We start from the raw sequence: 17,296 nt of genomic DNA on the forward strand, positions 1-17,296 counted from the left end.
CGTGTGATCCTTTACTGGTTCGCTGTTTCTGATCCACAGCGTACAACAGCGCTACCCATCTATACATCTTAAGATAAACCTGAACAGAGACTAAACCTGAAGCATATATATACCAGTATTGGTGCAAATGTTTAGGTATGGTGGGCGTCAAACCTCGCCATATTGCTAGCTCCGCCCCTGGCTGGGAGTATCCGTTTTTACGGTGGGTTGCCCCGCTGGGTGCAGTTTTGACCCATCCGGAGTCCTTTTTGGGTTTGGATCTTCCGGTTGGAGATGCCCTGTTAGACATTCTCTCACTTGAGCAAGCGTTGCGTTCTTTCAGACGTTGACAGCGCTGGCGCCGCTCGGAGCTGTGTGCGAGGTGGTCACGGGATCGATCGACGTGCTAACGCGGCAAATCATTTGCTGCCGTTGGGGCGAATACGATATGTATAGTTTATACAGAGTCAAACTATCGACTGCTTGCTGTACGTGCGACTTGTTTACTGTAACGTAAGTGTATTTGGTCCTTACTAGCGGCGGCATCCGGCATGTGCGCAAGTAGCGCGGCGGCGGAGCGATCAGCTTGGTGAGCAAATGGCGGCCCGGTCGTGGCTTCTCCTGCTCGTCCTCGCCGGCGCAGTACTCCAACTCCGTGCTCAGCCCTCTCCTGACAGCACCGGTTTCGTCAGCATCGACTGCGGCCTGCCGGAGCGGGGCAGCGGCTACGTGGACGCCGCCACCAAGCTGCCGTACGTCCCGGACGGCGCCTTCACCGACGCCGGCGCCAACCACGTCTACCCCGTGCCCGGCTGCGTCGTCCCCGAGGGCGAGTCCGCCGTGCAGGTCTGCCTCGTCGACACCGGCACGGGCACGCCGTTCGTGTCCGGGCTGGACCTCAGGCCGCTCTGGGGCACGCTGTACCCGCAGGCGAACGCCACTCAGGCGCTCGTCCTCGTCGACCGCAGCAACTTCGGCGTCAGCGGCCTCGCGCTCGTCAGGTACCCGGACGACCCCTACGACCGCGTCTGGATCCCGCGGAGCGACCCGGGGGCGTGGACGGAGATCTCCACGCCGGAGGCGGTGCAGCGCGTCGTCGGCCCCAGCTTCCACGCGCCTTCCGCCGTGCTGCAGACTGCCGTCGCGCCGCGCAACGGCTCCAGGATCATCCAGTTCTCGCTCGACGCCTTGCCCAACCACGTCTACCCCGTGCCCGGCTGCGTCGGGATCCTCTACTTCGCCGAGGTGCAGGCCGCCGCCGGGAGCGCACCGCGGCAGTTCGACATCTTCGTCAACGGCGATCGCTGGGGCATGGGGCCCTTCACGGCGCCACTGCGCCTCGCCTCCGACGCGACCTACACTAGCGTCCCCTACATTGGGGTCAACGGCCAGTACAACTTCACCCTCAACGCCACCGCTAACTCCACGCTGCCGCCCATCATCAACGCCGCCGAGCTCTTCTCCGTCGTCTCAACGGTCAATGTCGCCACGGACGCCAACGATGGTAACCAGATGCGCTTGGGAACGAGTAGGATTCTCTCGGTTTGTACTGATAATTGCTCTTCTTTGCCTTCCGTATTGCTGAAACAGTTGCTGCCATGACTGTGATCAAGGGCAAGTACGAGGTGAAGAAGAACTGGGCAGGTGACCCGTGCGCTCCCAAGAATCTTGCGTGGGACGGGTTGAGCTGCAGCTACGCCATTTCTATGCCTCCGAGAATCACAAGACTGTAAGTTTCGGCACTGTCTAATTTTCTGTTAATCGCATGTCATTGAACCTTGAAGTCTGAACAAGTGTGTGTGTTTCTTCAGAAATATGTCATCTGGCGGTTTAAGTGGCAGTATATCATCTTCTTTCGCTTCCCTCAAAGCAATCAAGTACTTGTAAGTACAATGTCCTTGATCCATTTTGACAATCAATTCTGTGAGTTCTAAACATTTGGTATCGCTCTTGTTAATTTCAGGGATTTGTCTAACAACAATTTGACCGGATCAATCCCCGATGTTCTTTCACAACTACCCCTTCTCTTGGTGATGTAAGCATTCCTGATAATCCATGTTGTCCTCGAGATCTATCACTAATCTAGATACATAAATAAACCATGAACTTTTGGACCCTTAGAGACTTGACAGGCAACCAGCTTAATGGAACAATCCCCTCCGGGCTTCTAAAGAGAATTCAAGATGGCTCCCTGACTCTAAGGTCAATCCATCTGGTCCCTCCTCGTGTCATTGTTTTTACAGTTGCCCTGGCAAAAAAATTGCTCATTGTTTTCTTACTTTTGATATACATAGATACGGCAAGAATCCAAACCTTTGCAGCAACAGCACCTCTTGCGAGCCCACAAAAAAGAAGAGCAACTCAATGCTTGCCGTCTACATTGTTGTTCCAGTAGTGGTGACAGGGGCACTGGCAGTGCTAATACTACTACTCATCATAAGAAAAAAGCAAGGTGAGAAGAGGCATCAACACATCAACTGTAACCCCAAGTCAGTAATGGAAATGATAATACTTGCAGCCTCTTTTCTGTTATCACTCACCTCATGAATCTTCAGGAAAGGGAAGCCTGAACCGGCAGAACGAGGCAGGTGGCGCGCAGTCACGCTCACAGCACGGCGACGGGCACAACCTGCTGCAGGTGGACAACCGCCGGTTCACCTATAGAGAGCTGGAGGTCATGACGAGCAACTTCAAGACTGTTCTTGGCCAGGGAGGGTTCGGCTGTGTCTACGACGGGATCTTGCCGGATGGCACCCAGGTGGCGGTCAAGCTGTTGGCTGGGTCGTCGAGCCAGGGCGTCAGAGAGTTCCTCACAGAGGTAATTAGCCACTGGACAATTATATCTGGTCACCTGTCGGCGGAAAATTTTGGTGTTTGGAAGAATTTAAATCTATTTCCTATCTTACTGTTCAGGCTCAGACCTTGTCAAAGATACACCACAAAAATCTGGTGACATTGGTCGGTTACTGCAAAGATGGCGAGTGCATGGCGCTTGTCTATGAGTATATGTCCGAAGGAAACCTGCAAGACAAACTCAGAGGTGTGTGTTCTTTCATCATCCTGTCAGTGGCTCAAGTAGTTCCACAATCCTGACGACAGCCCGCGATTTTCTGCAGGGAAAGGTCGCAACGCCGGAACTTTAACCTGGAAACAAAGGCTTCGGATCGCACTGGAATCAGCACGAGGTATTCTTACCGTCTGTAGCAAGTACTTTGTTGCTAGTTTTCATCTCTTAGTGTTGCCGGAATTTTACATGTTCTCTGGAAGTGCAGGGCTCGAGTATCTGCACAAGGCGTGCAGCCCGGCCTTTGTGCATAGGGACGTGAAGACATCCAACATCCTGTTGAATGCGAATCTCGAGGCCAAGGTCGCCGATTTTGGCTTGCTCAAGCCTTTCAAACGGGATGGTGATACCCATGTATCCACGGCCAGATTAGTTGGAACACACGGCTACCTTGCCCCTGAGTATAAGATGCCATGCCACCTTATTATTGTTTTCCACTTGCCTTGTTGATAGCACAATGCTAACCTATAACGAACATATGTTTCTAGGTACGCAGCGGCCATGCAGCTGACCGTGAAGAGTGACGTGTACAGCTTTGGCGTCGTACTACTAGAGCTGATCACGGGACAACCGCACATCCTGCAATGCCCGGAGCCAACCAATATCATCCATTGGGTGAGGCAGCGCCTTGCACGGGGCAATATCGAAGACGTGGTAGATGCTCGCATGGCAGGCGACTACGATGTCAATGGCGTCTGGAAGGTCGCGGATGTCGCGCTCAAGTGCACCGCTCAAGCTCCTAATCAACGGCCCACAATGACCGATGTGGTGGTGCAACTGCAAGAGTGTGTCGAGCTAGAAGATCAGCATTTCATTTGATGAGGACCCGAGTCTTGTTGAGTGGGCGATATTGTGTGAAAGTCACTTTGTTGTCTATCTGGTCATAATACGTATATAGTTTTTTTCTTAGTTTTTTTATAGATGCCTAATGCATGCGACACATATGTACAATTGTGGTGTCATGTGTCAAACTTTTGTGAAACACATGGGTGGATATTAGAGCACTAAATCCAAGAAACTTCGTGCGAAAGGACGAGAAAGCAACACTGAAATGTTGGAGGAGTATATGTTCTAGTTTAAGACACTGCATTGTATGATGCTCGTGATTTTGTTATGTGTGCCGAAATATGAGATAGAGCCGAATATTGCACATTGGGGTCGAACACCCTTCAATAAAGTTAGATATATCATGTAGGAGTTGAAGGTGTAGTCGTAGTGAATAATTTATTGCCAAAGAAAAGCAAAGGAGATCGCAGCCGGAGACTTACAATGAAAAGCATATAAAAAATAATGGGGTTCGGGCATAGAGACTAGAATTGCACACCATCATGACAGAGGAGATAGAATATATGACATGATCACTAGCTGCAACCCAAAGCGCGAATATATGAAGATGTTGTGTAAAAGTAACTTAGTTGTCTATCTAGTCAAAAATATACTTATATAGTCTCTTTTCTAGTGTTTTCGAAGATGGGTAATGCATGAAACATAAATGTACAATTGTTGATGTTATTTTTCAAACTTTTGTGGAACGTATGGGTGGATGTTAGAGCACTAGAATCCAAGTACCTTTGTGCACAAGAACGATGAAGCATCACTGAAATGTTGGGGGGAGTCTATGTTCTGGTTCTAAGACATGGAATTCTAGGATGCTCGAAGTTTCATTGTGTGTGCAGAAATCAGAGATAGAGCCAAATATTGAACACTAGGGTCAACATCCATAGAATGAAATTAGATATATCATGTAGGAGTAGCAGGTGAACCCATTGGAGACTTACTTGCACATCATCCCTTATTTTCATGGTACAACCAAAAGTTTAGGTCTACCCTACATCATATCTTCTAATGTGAGTTATTTATTGCTAAAGAAAAGCCGAGGAGATCACAACCCATGAATTACAATGAAAAATACATAAAAAATAATGGGGTTTGGGCATATATATTAGAGTTACAAAACCAGCCGAATTACGGCACGTCATTCATGTGAGAGGAGATAAAAATATAGGACATCATCACTAGCTTTAGGCCAAAGCGCGAGCTTATTTTGAATTATTGTACCAACGGTTGCCCCTCCGAGGTACATCCAATCAAATGCACATCAGCTTCCAAATTTATCAAAGAGTGAGAAGAACCAAATGCAGTTTACTTTGCTTCATCCTCTCTAATCAGAGGTGGTTAAGAAGCGTCAAAGTGGCAACTTCTTGTAAAATATCCTTCATAAAGTGACAATGGGGAAGATGGGCTTCGTTGGTTTAGGTGCATGCGTGCAAAAATCATAACAACATAGGTGAAGGATCAAGAATTTTGTTTATACTAGATGTTGGATAGGCGACTACAATTTTTGTGTTTATCGTTAATTTTAGTGAGAATATGAATTATAAAGGTTCTATATAAGATACAACAATACTATACAATCATATATGGAAAATATATAAATTTAGCACCAAGACACATAAGTAAACAAGTTAGAGGTACCCACTATCAAGGTGAAGTAAGAAAGAAACAACCAAGGAGCACATTAACACAAGATGTATCCCAAAATTCAAGTTAGTTGGGTGGGGTGCTCTAATATCCAATAGAGGCCGTGTCAGTCGAAGTCCGCAAGATCCTTCAGCTAACCCAACAAAATACTCCCTCCGTCCTAACAAAGGATGTCTCAACTTTGTTAAATTTTAGATGTATATATACACTAAAACATGTCTAGATACATTCAAATTTAGAAAAAGTTGAATCATCCTTTGTTAGGCGGAGGGAGTACTAGCGCAATCTGCGGTTGAGGGTCTTTAGGTGGGATGCGACCTTCACACAAACTTTCCTGTAACAAATTCACAAGTTGGAAGTTTCGGTTGACCATGGTTGACTACGGTTTCTAAAAACCCAATAGTAACTAGCCATGTAATCAACTCAAGTGGGGCCAATTTTGGTTTTGTGAAAATGTAGGTTGGAATTCCTCTTTCTTTTCAATTAAATGATTCAAACAATTTGAGAAATTTGGAGATTAGTAAGTCCTTCTAACGGTAACAATGGAATAGGAAAGATAGATATTTGACCCCTTTATCGGGAAGAAGGTAACTAACATAGGTGGACCCTTTAAACTATACCAAATAGGTTGTATTCTATTGGATGTGTGCATAGTGTAAATTCAAATCTCTCCAAATTTTGTCTTTTTATGCAGCTCAGTATACAAATAGTTTCAGATTAAGATATAGCGAACTTGAAGTGTACATATTGCTTGTAGGTACATATATTTTTAAGAAATTCTTAAAACTTTGAGATGCATTTTCATAATTTTTAAAACAAGGGTTATTCCAAATGCATTTTTTGGAACTAAATGAATGGGGATAATTGGATCCCAAGCACGAGTGATCCCCTTTTTAAAAAAGTTCAAAAATCGCATTTACCAGTATAGAAAATTGAGAATAATATTTGAACGTAGCCAACTTTTTATCCCCAAACTTTCAAAATATCAATTTCATATAAGTTGTATTCTGGGCTGTATCCCACAATACAAAGAGTTTCCTATTGAAAATTTACGTGCTTGTAGGTTACATCATTAAGTATGTCCATATTTGTTTTAATTTTTTTTGGAAACTTAGATTGGATTTGAACTTTTGTAAATGAAAGGATCGCTTGAGAAGCTCGGTGTTAAAGACATTTTCCGGATTAAATGAAATATTTTTCTTTTGTAGGAGGAGGGGCAAGTGAGATACTGAGATTACACCTAGGCAAAACTTGGGCCGAGCGGGGTTTCGGTCTAGGCCTGAAAAAGCCCGAAGCTAAAATATCAAGCCTAAACCCCGCCCTGCTCGACTGTTAGGCCTAAAAATTGAGCCTGGACCAGGCCCAAATAGCAAAAGTCCGACCCGACCCAAGAAGCCTAGCTTGAATCTTACCTAAATCGCGAAGGCTTGCACGTAGACCAAAGTGCATTCCCAGCCCAAGAATTTCGAACCGGGCCGAGCTAGGTTGGGTCATCCTGGCCGGGCTGCCCATGTCCAGCTATAACAGCATCTCCAGCCGCGTCCCTCAAAGCACCCCCAAACGGGGCCGGATCGAGCGTTTGGGGGACATGTTTTGTTCGTGCCGCGTTTGGGGACGTCACTCCCTAGCCGCGTCCCCCAAACGCCGCCTGATGTCTACGGGTGCTTCTATTCTTGTAGACAGTGTTGGGCCTCCAAGAGCAGAGGTTTGTAGAATAGCAGCAAGTTTCCCTTAAGTGGATCACCCAAGGTTTATCGAACTCAGGGAGGAAGAGGTCAAAGATATCCCTCTTAAGCAACCCTGCAATCACGATACAAGAAGTCTCTTGTGTCCCCAACACGACTAATACACTTGTCAGATGTATAGGTGCACTAGTTCGGCGAAGAGATAGTGAAATACAAGTGGTATGAATGATTCTGAGCAGTAGTAACGGCGCCAGAAAAGTGCTTGCTGGCGTGCAGTTGATGGTAGTAATATTGCAGGAAGTAAAGATGCAGTAAAACAGTAAACAAGCGATGATTGCAGTATTTGGAAACAAGGCCTAGGGATCATACTTTCACTAGTGGACACTCTCAACATTGATCACATAAATAAATAAGTTCTCTTCCTTTGTGCTACATATACTCTTGTTTGATAATAAACACCATTCGTTGTGTAGGGCTACAAGAGCACCTCAATGCCGAAGTTAACAAGCTCCACAACATTCGGCATTCATATTTAAGTAACCTTTAGAGCATAACAGATCTTTGCAATTTAAACCGAGTACTAACATAGCATACACACTGTCACCTTTACACTATGAAGGGGGAATAAATCACATCAATACTATCATAGTAATAATTAACTCCATAACCTACAAGAGATAATGATCATAACCTACGCCAAGTACTACACGATGCACACACTGTCACCATTACACCGTGAAGGAGGAATAGACTACTTTAATAACATCACAAGAGTAGCACATAGACTAATAGTGATACAAAGCTCATATGAATCTCAATCATGTAAGGCAGCTCATGAGATCATTGTATTGAAGTACATAGGAGAGAGATTAACCACATAGCTACCGGTACAGCCCTTAGCCTCGATGGAGAACTACTCCCTCCTCATGGGAGACAGCAGCGTTGATGAAGATGGTGGTGGTGTCGATGGAGATGCCTACCGGGGGCACTTCCCTGTCCCGGCGGCGTGCCGGAACAGAGACTCCTGTCCCCCAGATCTTGGCTTCGCGATGGCGGCGGCTCTGGAAGGTTTCTCGTACCGTGGCTTTTCCGTCTCAAAGATTTAGGTCAGGGACCTTTAAATAGGCGAAGAGGCGGAGTCGGAAGGGTTACGGGGCCGCCACACAATAGGGGGGCGCGGGCCCTAGACTGGCCGCGCCAGCCCCATGTGTGGGCCCCCTGTGGCTCTCCTCTGGTGGCTCTCGGGTGTTCTGGAAGCTTCGTGGAATTCTAAGATGATGGGCGTTGATTTCGTCCGATTCCGAGAATATTTCCTTACTAGGATTTCTGAAACCAAAAACAGCAGAAAACAGGAACTGGCACTTCGGCATCTCGTCAATAGGTTAGTTCCGGAAAACGTATCAAAACGATATAAAGTGTGAACAAAACATGTAGGTATTGTCATAAAACTAGCATGGAACATAAGAAATTATAGATACGTTGGAGACGTATCAAGCATCCCCAAGCTTAGTTCCTACTCGTCCTCGAGTAGGTAAACGATAACAAAGATAATTTCTTAAGTGACATGCTATCATAATCTTGATCATACTATTGTAAAGCATATGAGATGAATGAAGTGATATTAAAGATAATGACTAAACAACTGAATCATATAGCAAAGACTTTTCATGAATAGTACTTTCAAGACAAGCATCAATAAGTCTTGCATAAGAGTTAACTCATAAAGCAATAGATTCTAAGTAGAAGGCATTGAAGCAACACAAAGGATGATTAAGTTTCAGCAATTGCTTTCAACTTGTAACATGTATATCTCATGGATAGTTGTCAACATAGAGCAATATAACAAGTGCAATAGGTAAACATGTAAGAATCAATGCACACAGTTTACACAAGTGTTTGCTTCTAAGATAGAAAGAATAGGTAAACTGATTCAACAATAAAGTAAAAGAATGGCCCTTCGCAGAGGGAAGCAGGGATTAAATCATGTGCTAGAGCTTTTCAAGTTTTGAAATCATATAGAGAGCATAAAAGTAAAGTTTTGAGAGGTGTTTGTTGTTGTCAACGAATGGTAATGGGTACTCTAACTACCTTATCAACCAGACTTTCAAGAGCGGCTCCCATGAAGGACGTTATCTCTACCAGCAAGGTAGATCATCCCTCTTCTCTTTTGTTTACACATGTATTTTAGTTTCATTATTTATAGATGACACTCCTCCCAACCTTTTGCTTACACAAGCCATGGCTAACCGAATCCTCGGGTGCCTTCCAACATTCACATACCATGGAGGAGTGTCTATTTGCAAAATTAAGTTGCTTACTGATAGACCACGGCAAAGCATGTGAAGAGAATTATTAATGCAAGTTAATTAATTGGGGCTGGGAACCCCATTGCCAGCTCTTTTTTGCAAAATTATTGGATAAGCGGATATGCCACTAGTCCATTGGTGAAAGTCTGTCCGAAGTAAATGACAAGATCGAAAGATAAACACCACATACTTCCTCATGAGCTATAAAACATTGACACAAATAAGAGATAATAGCTTTTGAATTGTCTAAAGGTAGCACATGAAGTATTTGCTTGGAATGGCAGGAAATACCACATAGTAGGTAGGTATGGTGGACACAAATGGCATAGTTTTTGGCTCAAGGATTTGGATGCACGAGAAGAATTCCTCTCAATACAAGGCTAGGCTAGCAAGGTTGTTTGAAGCAAACACAAGTATAAAACGGTGCAGCAAGACTCACATATGAACATATTGTAAGCATTATAAGACTTTACATCGTCTCCTTGTTGTTCAAACACCTTAACCAGAAAATATCTAGACTCTAGAGACCAATCATGCAAACCAAATTTTAACAAGCTCTATGTAGTTCTTCATTAATGGGTACAACGTACATGATGCACGAGCTTAAACATGATCCATATGAGCACAACAATTGCCAAGTATCAAATTATTCAAGACATTATACCAATTACCACATGCAGCATTTTCTGTTTCCAACCATATAACAATGAACGAAGCAGTTTCAACCTTCGCCATGAACATTAAAAGTAAAGCTAAGAACACATGTGTTCATAAGCAACAGCGGAGCGTGTCTCTCTCCCACACAAGCATGAATTTATTCAGAGAATGAAAATAACAAAACGAAAATAAAAGCACACAGACGCTCCAAGTAAAGTACATAAGATGTGACCGAATAAAAATATAGTTTCAAGAGAAGAAACCTGATAGATTGTTGATGAAGAAGGGGATGCCTTGGGCATCCCCAAGCTTAGACGCTTGAGTCTTCTTGAAATATGCAGGGATGAACCACGGGGGCATCCCCAAGCTTAGACTTTTCACTCTTCTTGATCATAGTATATCATCCTCCTCTCTTGACCCTTGAAAACTTCCTCCACACCAAACTTAAAACAAACTCATTAGAGGGTTAGTGCATAATCAAAAATTTCACATGTTCAGAGGTGACACAATCATTCTTAACACTTCTGGACATTGCACAAAGCTACTGGAAGTTAATGGAACAAAGAAATCCATCCAACACAGCAAAAGAGGCAATGCGAAATAAAAGGCAGAATCTGTCAAAACAGAACAGTCCGTAAAGACGAATTTTTTAGAGGCACTGGACTTGCTCAGATGAAAATGCTCAAATTGAATGAAAGTTGCGTACATATCTGAGGATCACGCACGTAAACTGGCAGATTCTTCTGAGTTACCTACAGAGAACCCTGCCAAAATTCGTGACAGACAGTAATCTATTTCTGCGTAGTAATCCAAATCTAGTATGAACCTTGCTATCAAAGACTTTACTTGGCACAACAATGCAATAAAATAAGATAAGGAGAGGTTGCTACAGTAGTAACAACTTCCAAGACTCAAATATAAAACAAAAATTGCTGTAGTAAAATAAACACATGGGTTATCTCCCAAGAAGTGCTTTCTTTATAGCCATTAAGATGGGCTCAGTAGTTTCAATGATGCACTCCCAAGAAATAAGAGTTGAAGCAAAAGAGAGCATCAAAAAGCAAACTCAAAACACATTTAAGTCTAACATGCTTCCTATGCATAGGAATCTTGTAAATAAACAAGTTCATGAAGAGCAAAGTAACAAGCATAGGAAGATAAAACCAGTGTAACTTCAAAAATTTCAGCATATAGAGAGGTGTTTTAGTAACATGAAAATTTCTACAACCATATTTTCCTCTCTCATAATAACTTTCAGAGGCATCATGAACAAACTCAACAATATAAGTATCACATAAAGCATTCTTATTCACATGCATAAAAGTATCATTACTCTCCACATAAGCATAATCAATTTTATTAGTTGTAGTGGGAGCAAATTCAACAAAGTAGCTATCATTATTATTCTCATCAAGTGTAGGAGGCATAGTATCATCATATTAAACTTTATCCTCCATAGTAGGTGGCACCAAAAGACCACTATCATTATAATCATCATATATGGGAGGCATATCATAATCAACATAAACTTTCTCCTCAATACCCGGAGGGCTAAATAGATCATTTTCATCAAAACCGACCTCCCCAAGCTTAGAATTTTCTATATCATTATCAACAATGGTGTTCAAAGCGTTCATACTAATATTACTACTAGCATGCAAATAAGGTTCCATAGGTTTTTTAATTTTCGCATTAAACCATTCATGTCTTGACTCAGGAAATAGTTTAAAAAGCTCACAGATGTTTTCCATTATGCCTTACTAGTGTAAAACAAGAAACAAAAAGATGCAATTGCAGGATCTAAAGGAAATAGCTTCGAGCACACACACAACGGTAACAGAAAAGTACTTAGTTACCTGGGACCGGAGTATGAGTGCCTTTTACCTTTCCTCCCCGGCAACGGCGCCAGAAAAGTGTTTGATGTCTACGGGTGCTTCTATTCTTGTAGACAGTGTTGGGCCTCCAAGAGCAGAGGTTTGTAGAATAGCAGCAAGTTTCCCTTAAGTGGATCACCCAAGGTTTATCGAACTCAGGGAGGAAGAGGTCAAAGATATCCCTCTTAAGCAACCCTGCAATCACGATACAAGAAGTCTCTTGTGTCCCCAACACACCTAATACACTTGTCAGATGTATAGGTGCACTAGTTCGGCGAAGAGATAGTGAAATACAAGTGGTATGAATGATTATGAGCAGTAGTAACGCGCTTTAAAAGTGCTTGTCGGCGTGCGGTTGATGGTAGTAATATTGCAGGAAGTAAAGATGCAAAGAAACAAGAAACAAGCGATGATTGCAGTATTTGGAAACAAGGCCTAGGGATCATACTTTCACTAGTGGACACTCTCAACATTGATCACATAAATAAATAAGTTCTCTTCCTTTGTGCTACATATACTCTTGTTTGATAATGAACACCATTCGTTGTGTAGGGCTACAAGAGCACCTCAATGCCGGAGTTAACAAGCTCCACAACATTCGGCATTCATATTTAAGTAACCTTTAGAGCATAACAGATCTTTGCAATTTAAACCGAGTACTAACATAGCATACACACTGTCACCTTTACACTATGAAGGGGGAATAAATCACATCAATACTATCATAGTAATAATTAACTCCATAACCTACAAGAGATTATGATCATAACCTACGCCAAGTACTACACGATGCACACACTGTCACCATTACACCGTGAAGGAGGAATAGACTACTTTAATAACATCACAAGAGTAGCACATAGACTAATAGTGATACAAAGCTCATATGAATCTCAATCATGTAAGACAACTCATGAGATCATTGTATTGAAGTACATAGGAGAGAGATTAACCACATAGCTACCGGTACAGCCCTTAGCCTCGATGGAGAACTACTCCCTCCTCATGGGAGACAGCAGCGTTGATGAAGATGGCGGTGGTGTCGACGGAGATGCCTTCCGGGGGCACTTCCCCGTCCCGGCGGCGTGCCGGAACAGAGACTCCTGTCCTCCAGATCTTGGCTTCGCGATGGCGGCGGCTCTGGAAGGTTTCTCGTACCGTGGCTTTTCCGTCTCGAAGATTTAGGTCAGGGACCTTTAAATAGGCGAAGAGGCGGAGTCGGAAGGGTTACGGGGCCGCCACACAATAGGGGGGTGCGGGCCCTAGCCTGGCCGCGCCAGCCCCATGTGTGGGCCCCTGTGGCTCTCCTCTGGTGGCTCTCGGGTGTTCTGGAAGCTTCGTGGAATTCTAAGATGCTGGGCGTTGATTTCGTCCGATTCCGAGAATATTTCCTTACTAGGATTTCTGAAACCAAAAACAGCAGAAAACAGGAACTGGCACTTCGGCATCTCGTCAATAGGTTAGTTCAGAAAAACGCATCAAAACGATATAAAGTGTGAACAAAACATGTAGGTATTGTCATAAAACTAGCATGGAACATAAGAAATTATAGATACGTTGGAGACGTATCACCGCCCCAAACTTTTTTATATGGTTTTCGAAACACAACTATTTATTGAATATAGCATACAAATAAATATGTTTGCCAAAATTGTTTTCAAATTAAAATACAACAAACAATAAAACAACTAAACAAATGTAATAAATGGGGCTAGATCAAGGCGCCGCGGAATTTGCTGATAATCTTTTTGATCCTCCACATATGCTCAACAAGATCATTTTGAAGTTGCTCGTGAATATTGTTGTCATGGATCTCTGCGTGCATGGCGAGCAAATCAGCAAAATATGCAGGCAACTCATGATCAACCTTCGCAAGAGGGTCCTGACACTCATAGGGACCAATATGTCTCCTGACATGATTCTTGCGGTCATCTCGATGATCATGTTGTGCATGATCATACAAGTCTGCATCACCTTCCATATTTGGTCGTGAGACCAGCTTAGTGCAGGGCACCAGACAATTTAAATTGAGCTTGAAGCACACCAAATGCCCGCTCGACATCCTTCCAGCAAGCCTCCTGTCGCGAAGCAAAGTGGCAATTCTTCTGACATAATGGAGCTAGGATTGTTTTGACAAAAGTGGCCCATTTTAGATATATACTATCGGCTAGATAATAGCCTTTGGTATATTCGTGGTCATTGATCTCATAGTTGCATGGTGGAGCATGACCTTCCACTAGTTTGCTGAACACCGAAGACTGCTGCAACACGTTGATGTCATTGTGTGATCCCGCAATGCCAAAGAAAGAATGCCAAATCCACAGGTCATAATCTGCCACAGCTTCAAGCACCACACTGTAATATCCATGACGCCCTTTGTATATGCCTTGCCAAGCAAACGGGCAGTTCTTCCATGACCAGTGCATGCAATTGATGCTTCCAAGCATCCAGGGAATCCTCTCGCAGCATTTTGTGCCATGATCCTTGCAGTCTCTTCTCCAGTTGGCCCTCTCAAGTAGTATTTGCCAAACTTTCTTACCACAGCTCGGCAAAACTTGTACATGCACTCAATGGTAGTAGACTCACGCATGCGAAGGTAGTCGTACTATGCAGGTGCTCTGTATGCAAGCATCCTCATGGCGGCGGTGCACTTTGAATCGACGAGAACCCGGCAATGCCTACACCGCAGTGCTTGAGCTTGAAGTAGGGGTCGAACTCTGGAACGCTGTGGAGGATATTCATGAACAAACCCTTGCTCATCTTATACCGGCGGCGAAAACTATCGGCCTGTGTTGTGTCATCTGTGAAGTAGTCGTTGTGCAGCATGGTCCCCTCCATCCTCTGCTGGGGCATCGACTTCTTTCTCCCCGGCCTTGATCCTCCGCGGCACGGCCTCTTCCTCTTTTCCGCCTCGGCATCAAGCATGTCCTGGAGGGACGTGATGATCAAACAAATGCCCCCGGATGTCGTCGTCGAAGGCTTGCTCGTCCTCCACCAGTCGGACAAGCATCTCGTCATCGCTATCCATGTCTGAACCAAAATTAATGGTTAAAATTCAGCCGCGGCAGACGAGGCAACGAACAGCGGCCTATCGCGCCTACTGATGTCTACGCACGCTTCTATTCCTGTAGACAGTGTTGGGCCTCCAAGAGTAGAGGTTTGTAGAACAGCAGCAAGTTTCCCTTAAGTGAATCACCCAAGGTTTATCGAACTCAGGGAGGTAGAGGTCAAAGATATCCCTCTCAAGCAACCCTGCAATTAAGATACAAGAAGTCTCTTGTGTCCCCAACACACCTAATACACTTGTCAGATGTATAGGTGCACTAGTTCGGCGAAGAGATAGTGAAATACAAGTAATATGGATAATTATAAGTAGCAATTGCAATCTGAAATAAATATGGCAGCAAGCAAACATGTAACAGAACTTGTTGGAAACGGTGTTTCAATGCTTAGAAACAAGGCCTAGGGATCATACTTTCACTAGTGGACACTCTCAACATTGATCACATAATAAATAACTTCTCCTCACTTGTGCTACATACACTCTCTTATTTGATAACAAACACCATTCATTGTGTAGGGCTACAAGAGCTCCCTCAAGCCGGAGTTAACAAGCTCCACAACATTCGGCATTCATATTTAAGTAACCTTTAGAGCATAATAGATCATTGCAATTTAGACCGAGTACTAACATAGCATACACACTGTCACCTTTAAGCTATGAAAGGGGGAATAGATCACATCAATACTATCATAGTAATAGTTAACTCCATAATCTACAAGAGATTACAATCATAACCTACGCCAAGTACTACATGATGCACACACCGTCACCTTTACATCATGAAGGAGGAATAGACTACTTTAATAACATCACTAGAGTAGCACATAGATTAATAGTGATACAAAGCTCATCATATGGATCTCAATCGTGCAAGGCAACTCATCAGATCATTGTATTGAAGTACATGGGAGAGAGATTAACCACATAGCTACCGGTAGAGCCCTTAGCCTCGAGGGAGAACTACTCCCTCCTCATCATAGGAGACAGCAGCGGCGGTGAAGATGGCGGCGGTGTAGATGGAGATGCCTTCCGGGGGCAATTCCCCGTCCCGGCGGCGTGCCGGAACAGAGACTTCTGTCCCCCAAACTTGGCTTCGCGATGGTGGTGGCTGCGTAACTTTTCTCGTCCCGTGGCTTATCCTTTTAGGGTTTTCGTGACGGAGGCTTTAAGTAGGCGGAAGGGCAGCCTCGGAGGAGTCCTGGTGGGGCCACACCATAGGGGGCGCCCCCCTTGGCCGCGCCGCCTTGTGTGGTGGGGCCCCCTGGCTCCCCTCTGGTCCCTCTCTGGCTCTCTGGAAGCTTCCGTGAAATATAAGACCCTGGGCGTTGATTTCGTCCAATTCCGAGAATATTTCCTTTGTAGGATTTCTGAAACCAAAAACAGCAGAAAACAGGAACTGGCACTTCGGCATCTCGTTAATAGGTTAGTTCTGGAAAATGCATCAAAACGATATAAAGTGTGAACAAAACATGTAGGTATTGTCATAAAACTAGCATGGAACATAAGAAATTATAGATACGTTGGAGACGTATCAAGCATCCCCAAGCTTAGTTCCTACTCGCCCTCGAGTAGGTAAACGATAACAAGGATAATTTCTGAAGTGACATGCTACCAACATGATCTTGATCAATACTATTGTAAAGCATATGAGATGAATGAAGTGATTCAAAGCAATGGTAAAGATGATGATTAAACAACTGAATCATATAGCAAAGACTTTTCATGAATAGTACTTTCAAGACAAGCATCAATAAGTCTTGTATAAGAGTTAACTCATAAAGCAATAGATTCACAGTAAAAAGCATTGAAGCAACACAAAGGATGATTAAGTTTCAGCAATTGCTTTCAACTTTCAACATGCATATCTCATGGATAATTGTCAACGCAAAGTAATATAACAAGTGCAATAGGTAAACATGTAAGAATCAATGCACACAGTTGACACAAGTGTTTGCTTCTAAGATAGAAAGAAGTAGGTAAACTGACTCAACATAAAGTAAAAGAATGGCCCTTCGCAGAGGGAAGCATGGATTACTATTTTTGTGCTAGAGCTTTTCATTTTGAAAACATAGAAACAATTTTGTCAACGGTAGTAATAATTCATATGCGTTATGTATAAGACATCCTATAAGTTGCAAGCCTCATGCATAGAATACCAATAGTGCTCGCACCTTGTCCTAATTAGC

The 17,296-nt window shown here is 43.8% G+C and overlaps 1 protein-coding gene across 1 annotated transcript; it reads left to right on the top strand.

The window, feature by feature from the left end:
- Positions 1 to 462: 462 nt before the first annotated feature.
- On the top strand, positions 463 to 3,952 carry LOC127326482 (LRR receptor-like serine/threonine-protein kinase IOS1). Its single transcript, XM_051353338.2, has 11 exons — positions 463 to 1,483; positions 1,570 to 1,708; positions 1,791 to 1,862; positions 1,943 to 2,014; positions 2,101 to 2,181; positions 2,274 to 2,431; positions 2,535 to 2,797; positions 2,893 to 3,019; positions 3,096 to 3,164; positions 3,252 to 3,444; positions 3,532 to 3,952. Exons 1-11 carry the CDS (start codon positions 577 to 579, stop codon positions 3,860 to 3,862), a joined length of 2,412 nt encoding a protein of 803 aa, XP_051209298.1. The 5' UTR covers positions 463 to 576; the 3' UTR covers positions 3,863 to 3,952.
- Positions 3,953 to 17,296: the final 13,344 nt, after the last annotated feature.

The sequence above is a fragment of the Lolium perenne genome, chromosome 1 (assembly GCF_019359855.2).
Source record: "Lolium perenne isolate Kyuss_39 chromosome 1, Kyuss_2.0, whole genome shotgun sequence".
Lineage (NCBI taxonomy): Eukaryota > Viridiplantae > Streptophyta > Magnoliopsida > Poales > Poaceae > Lolium > Lolium perenne.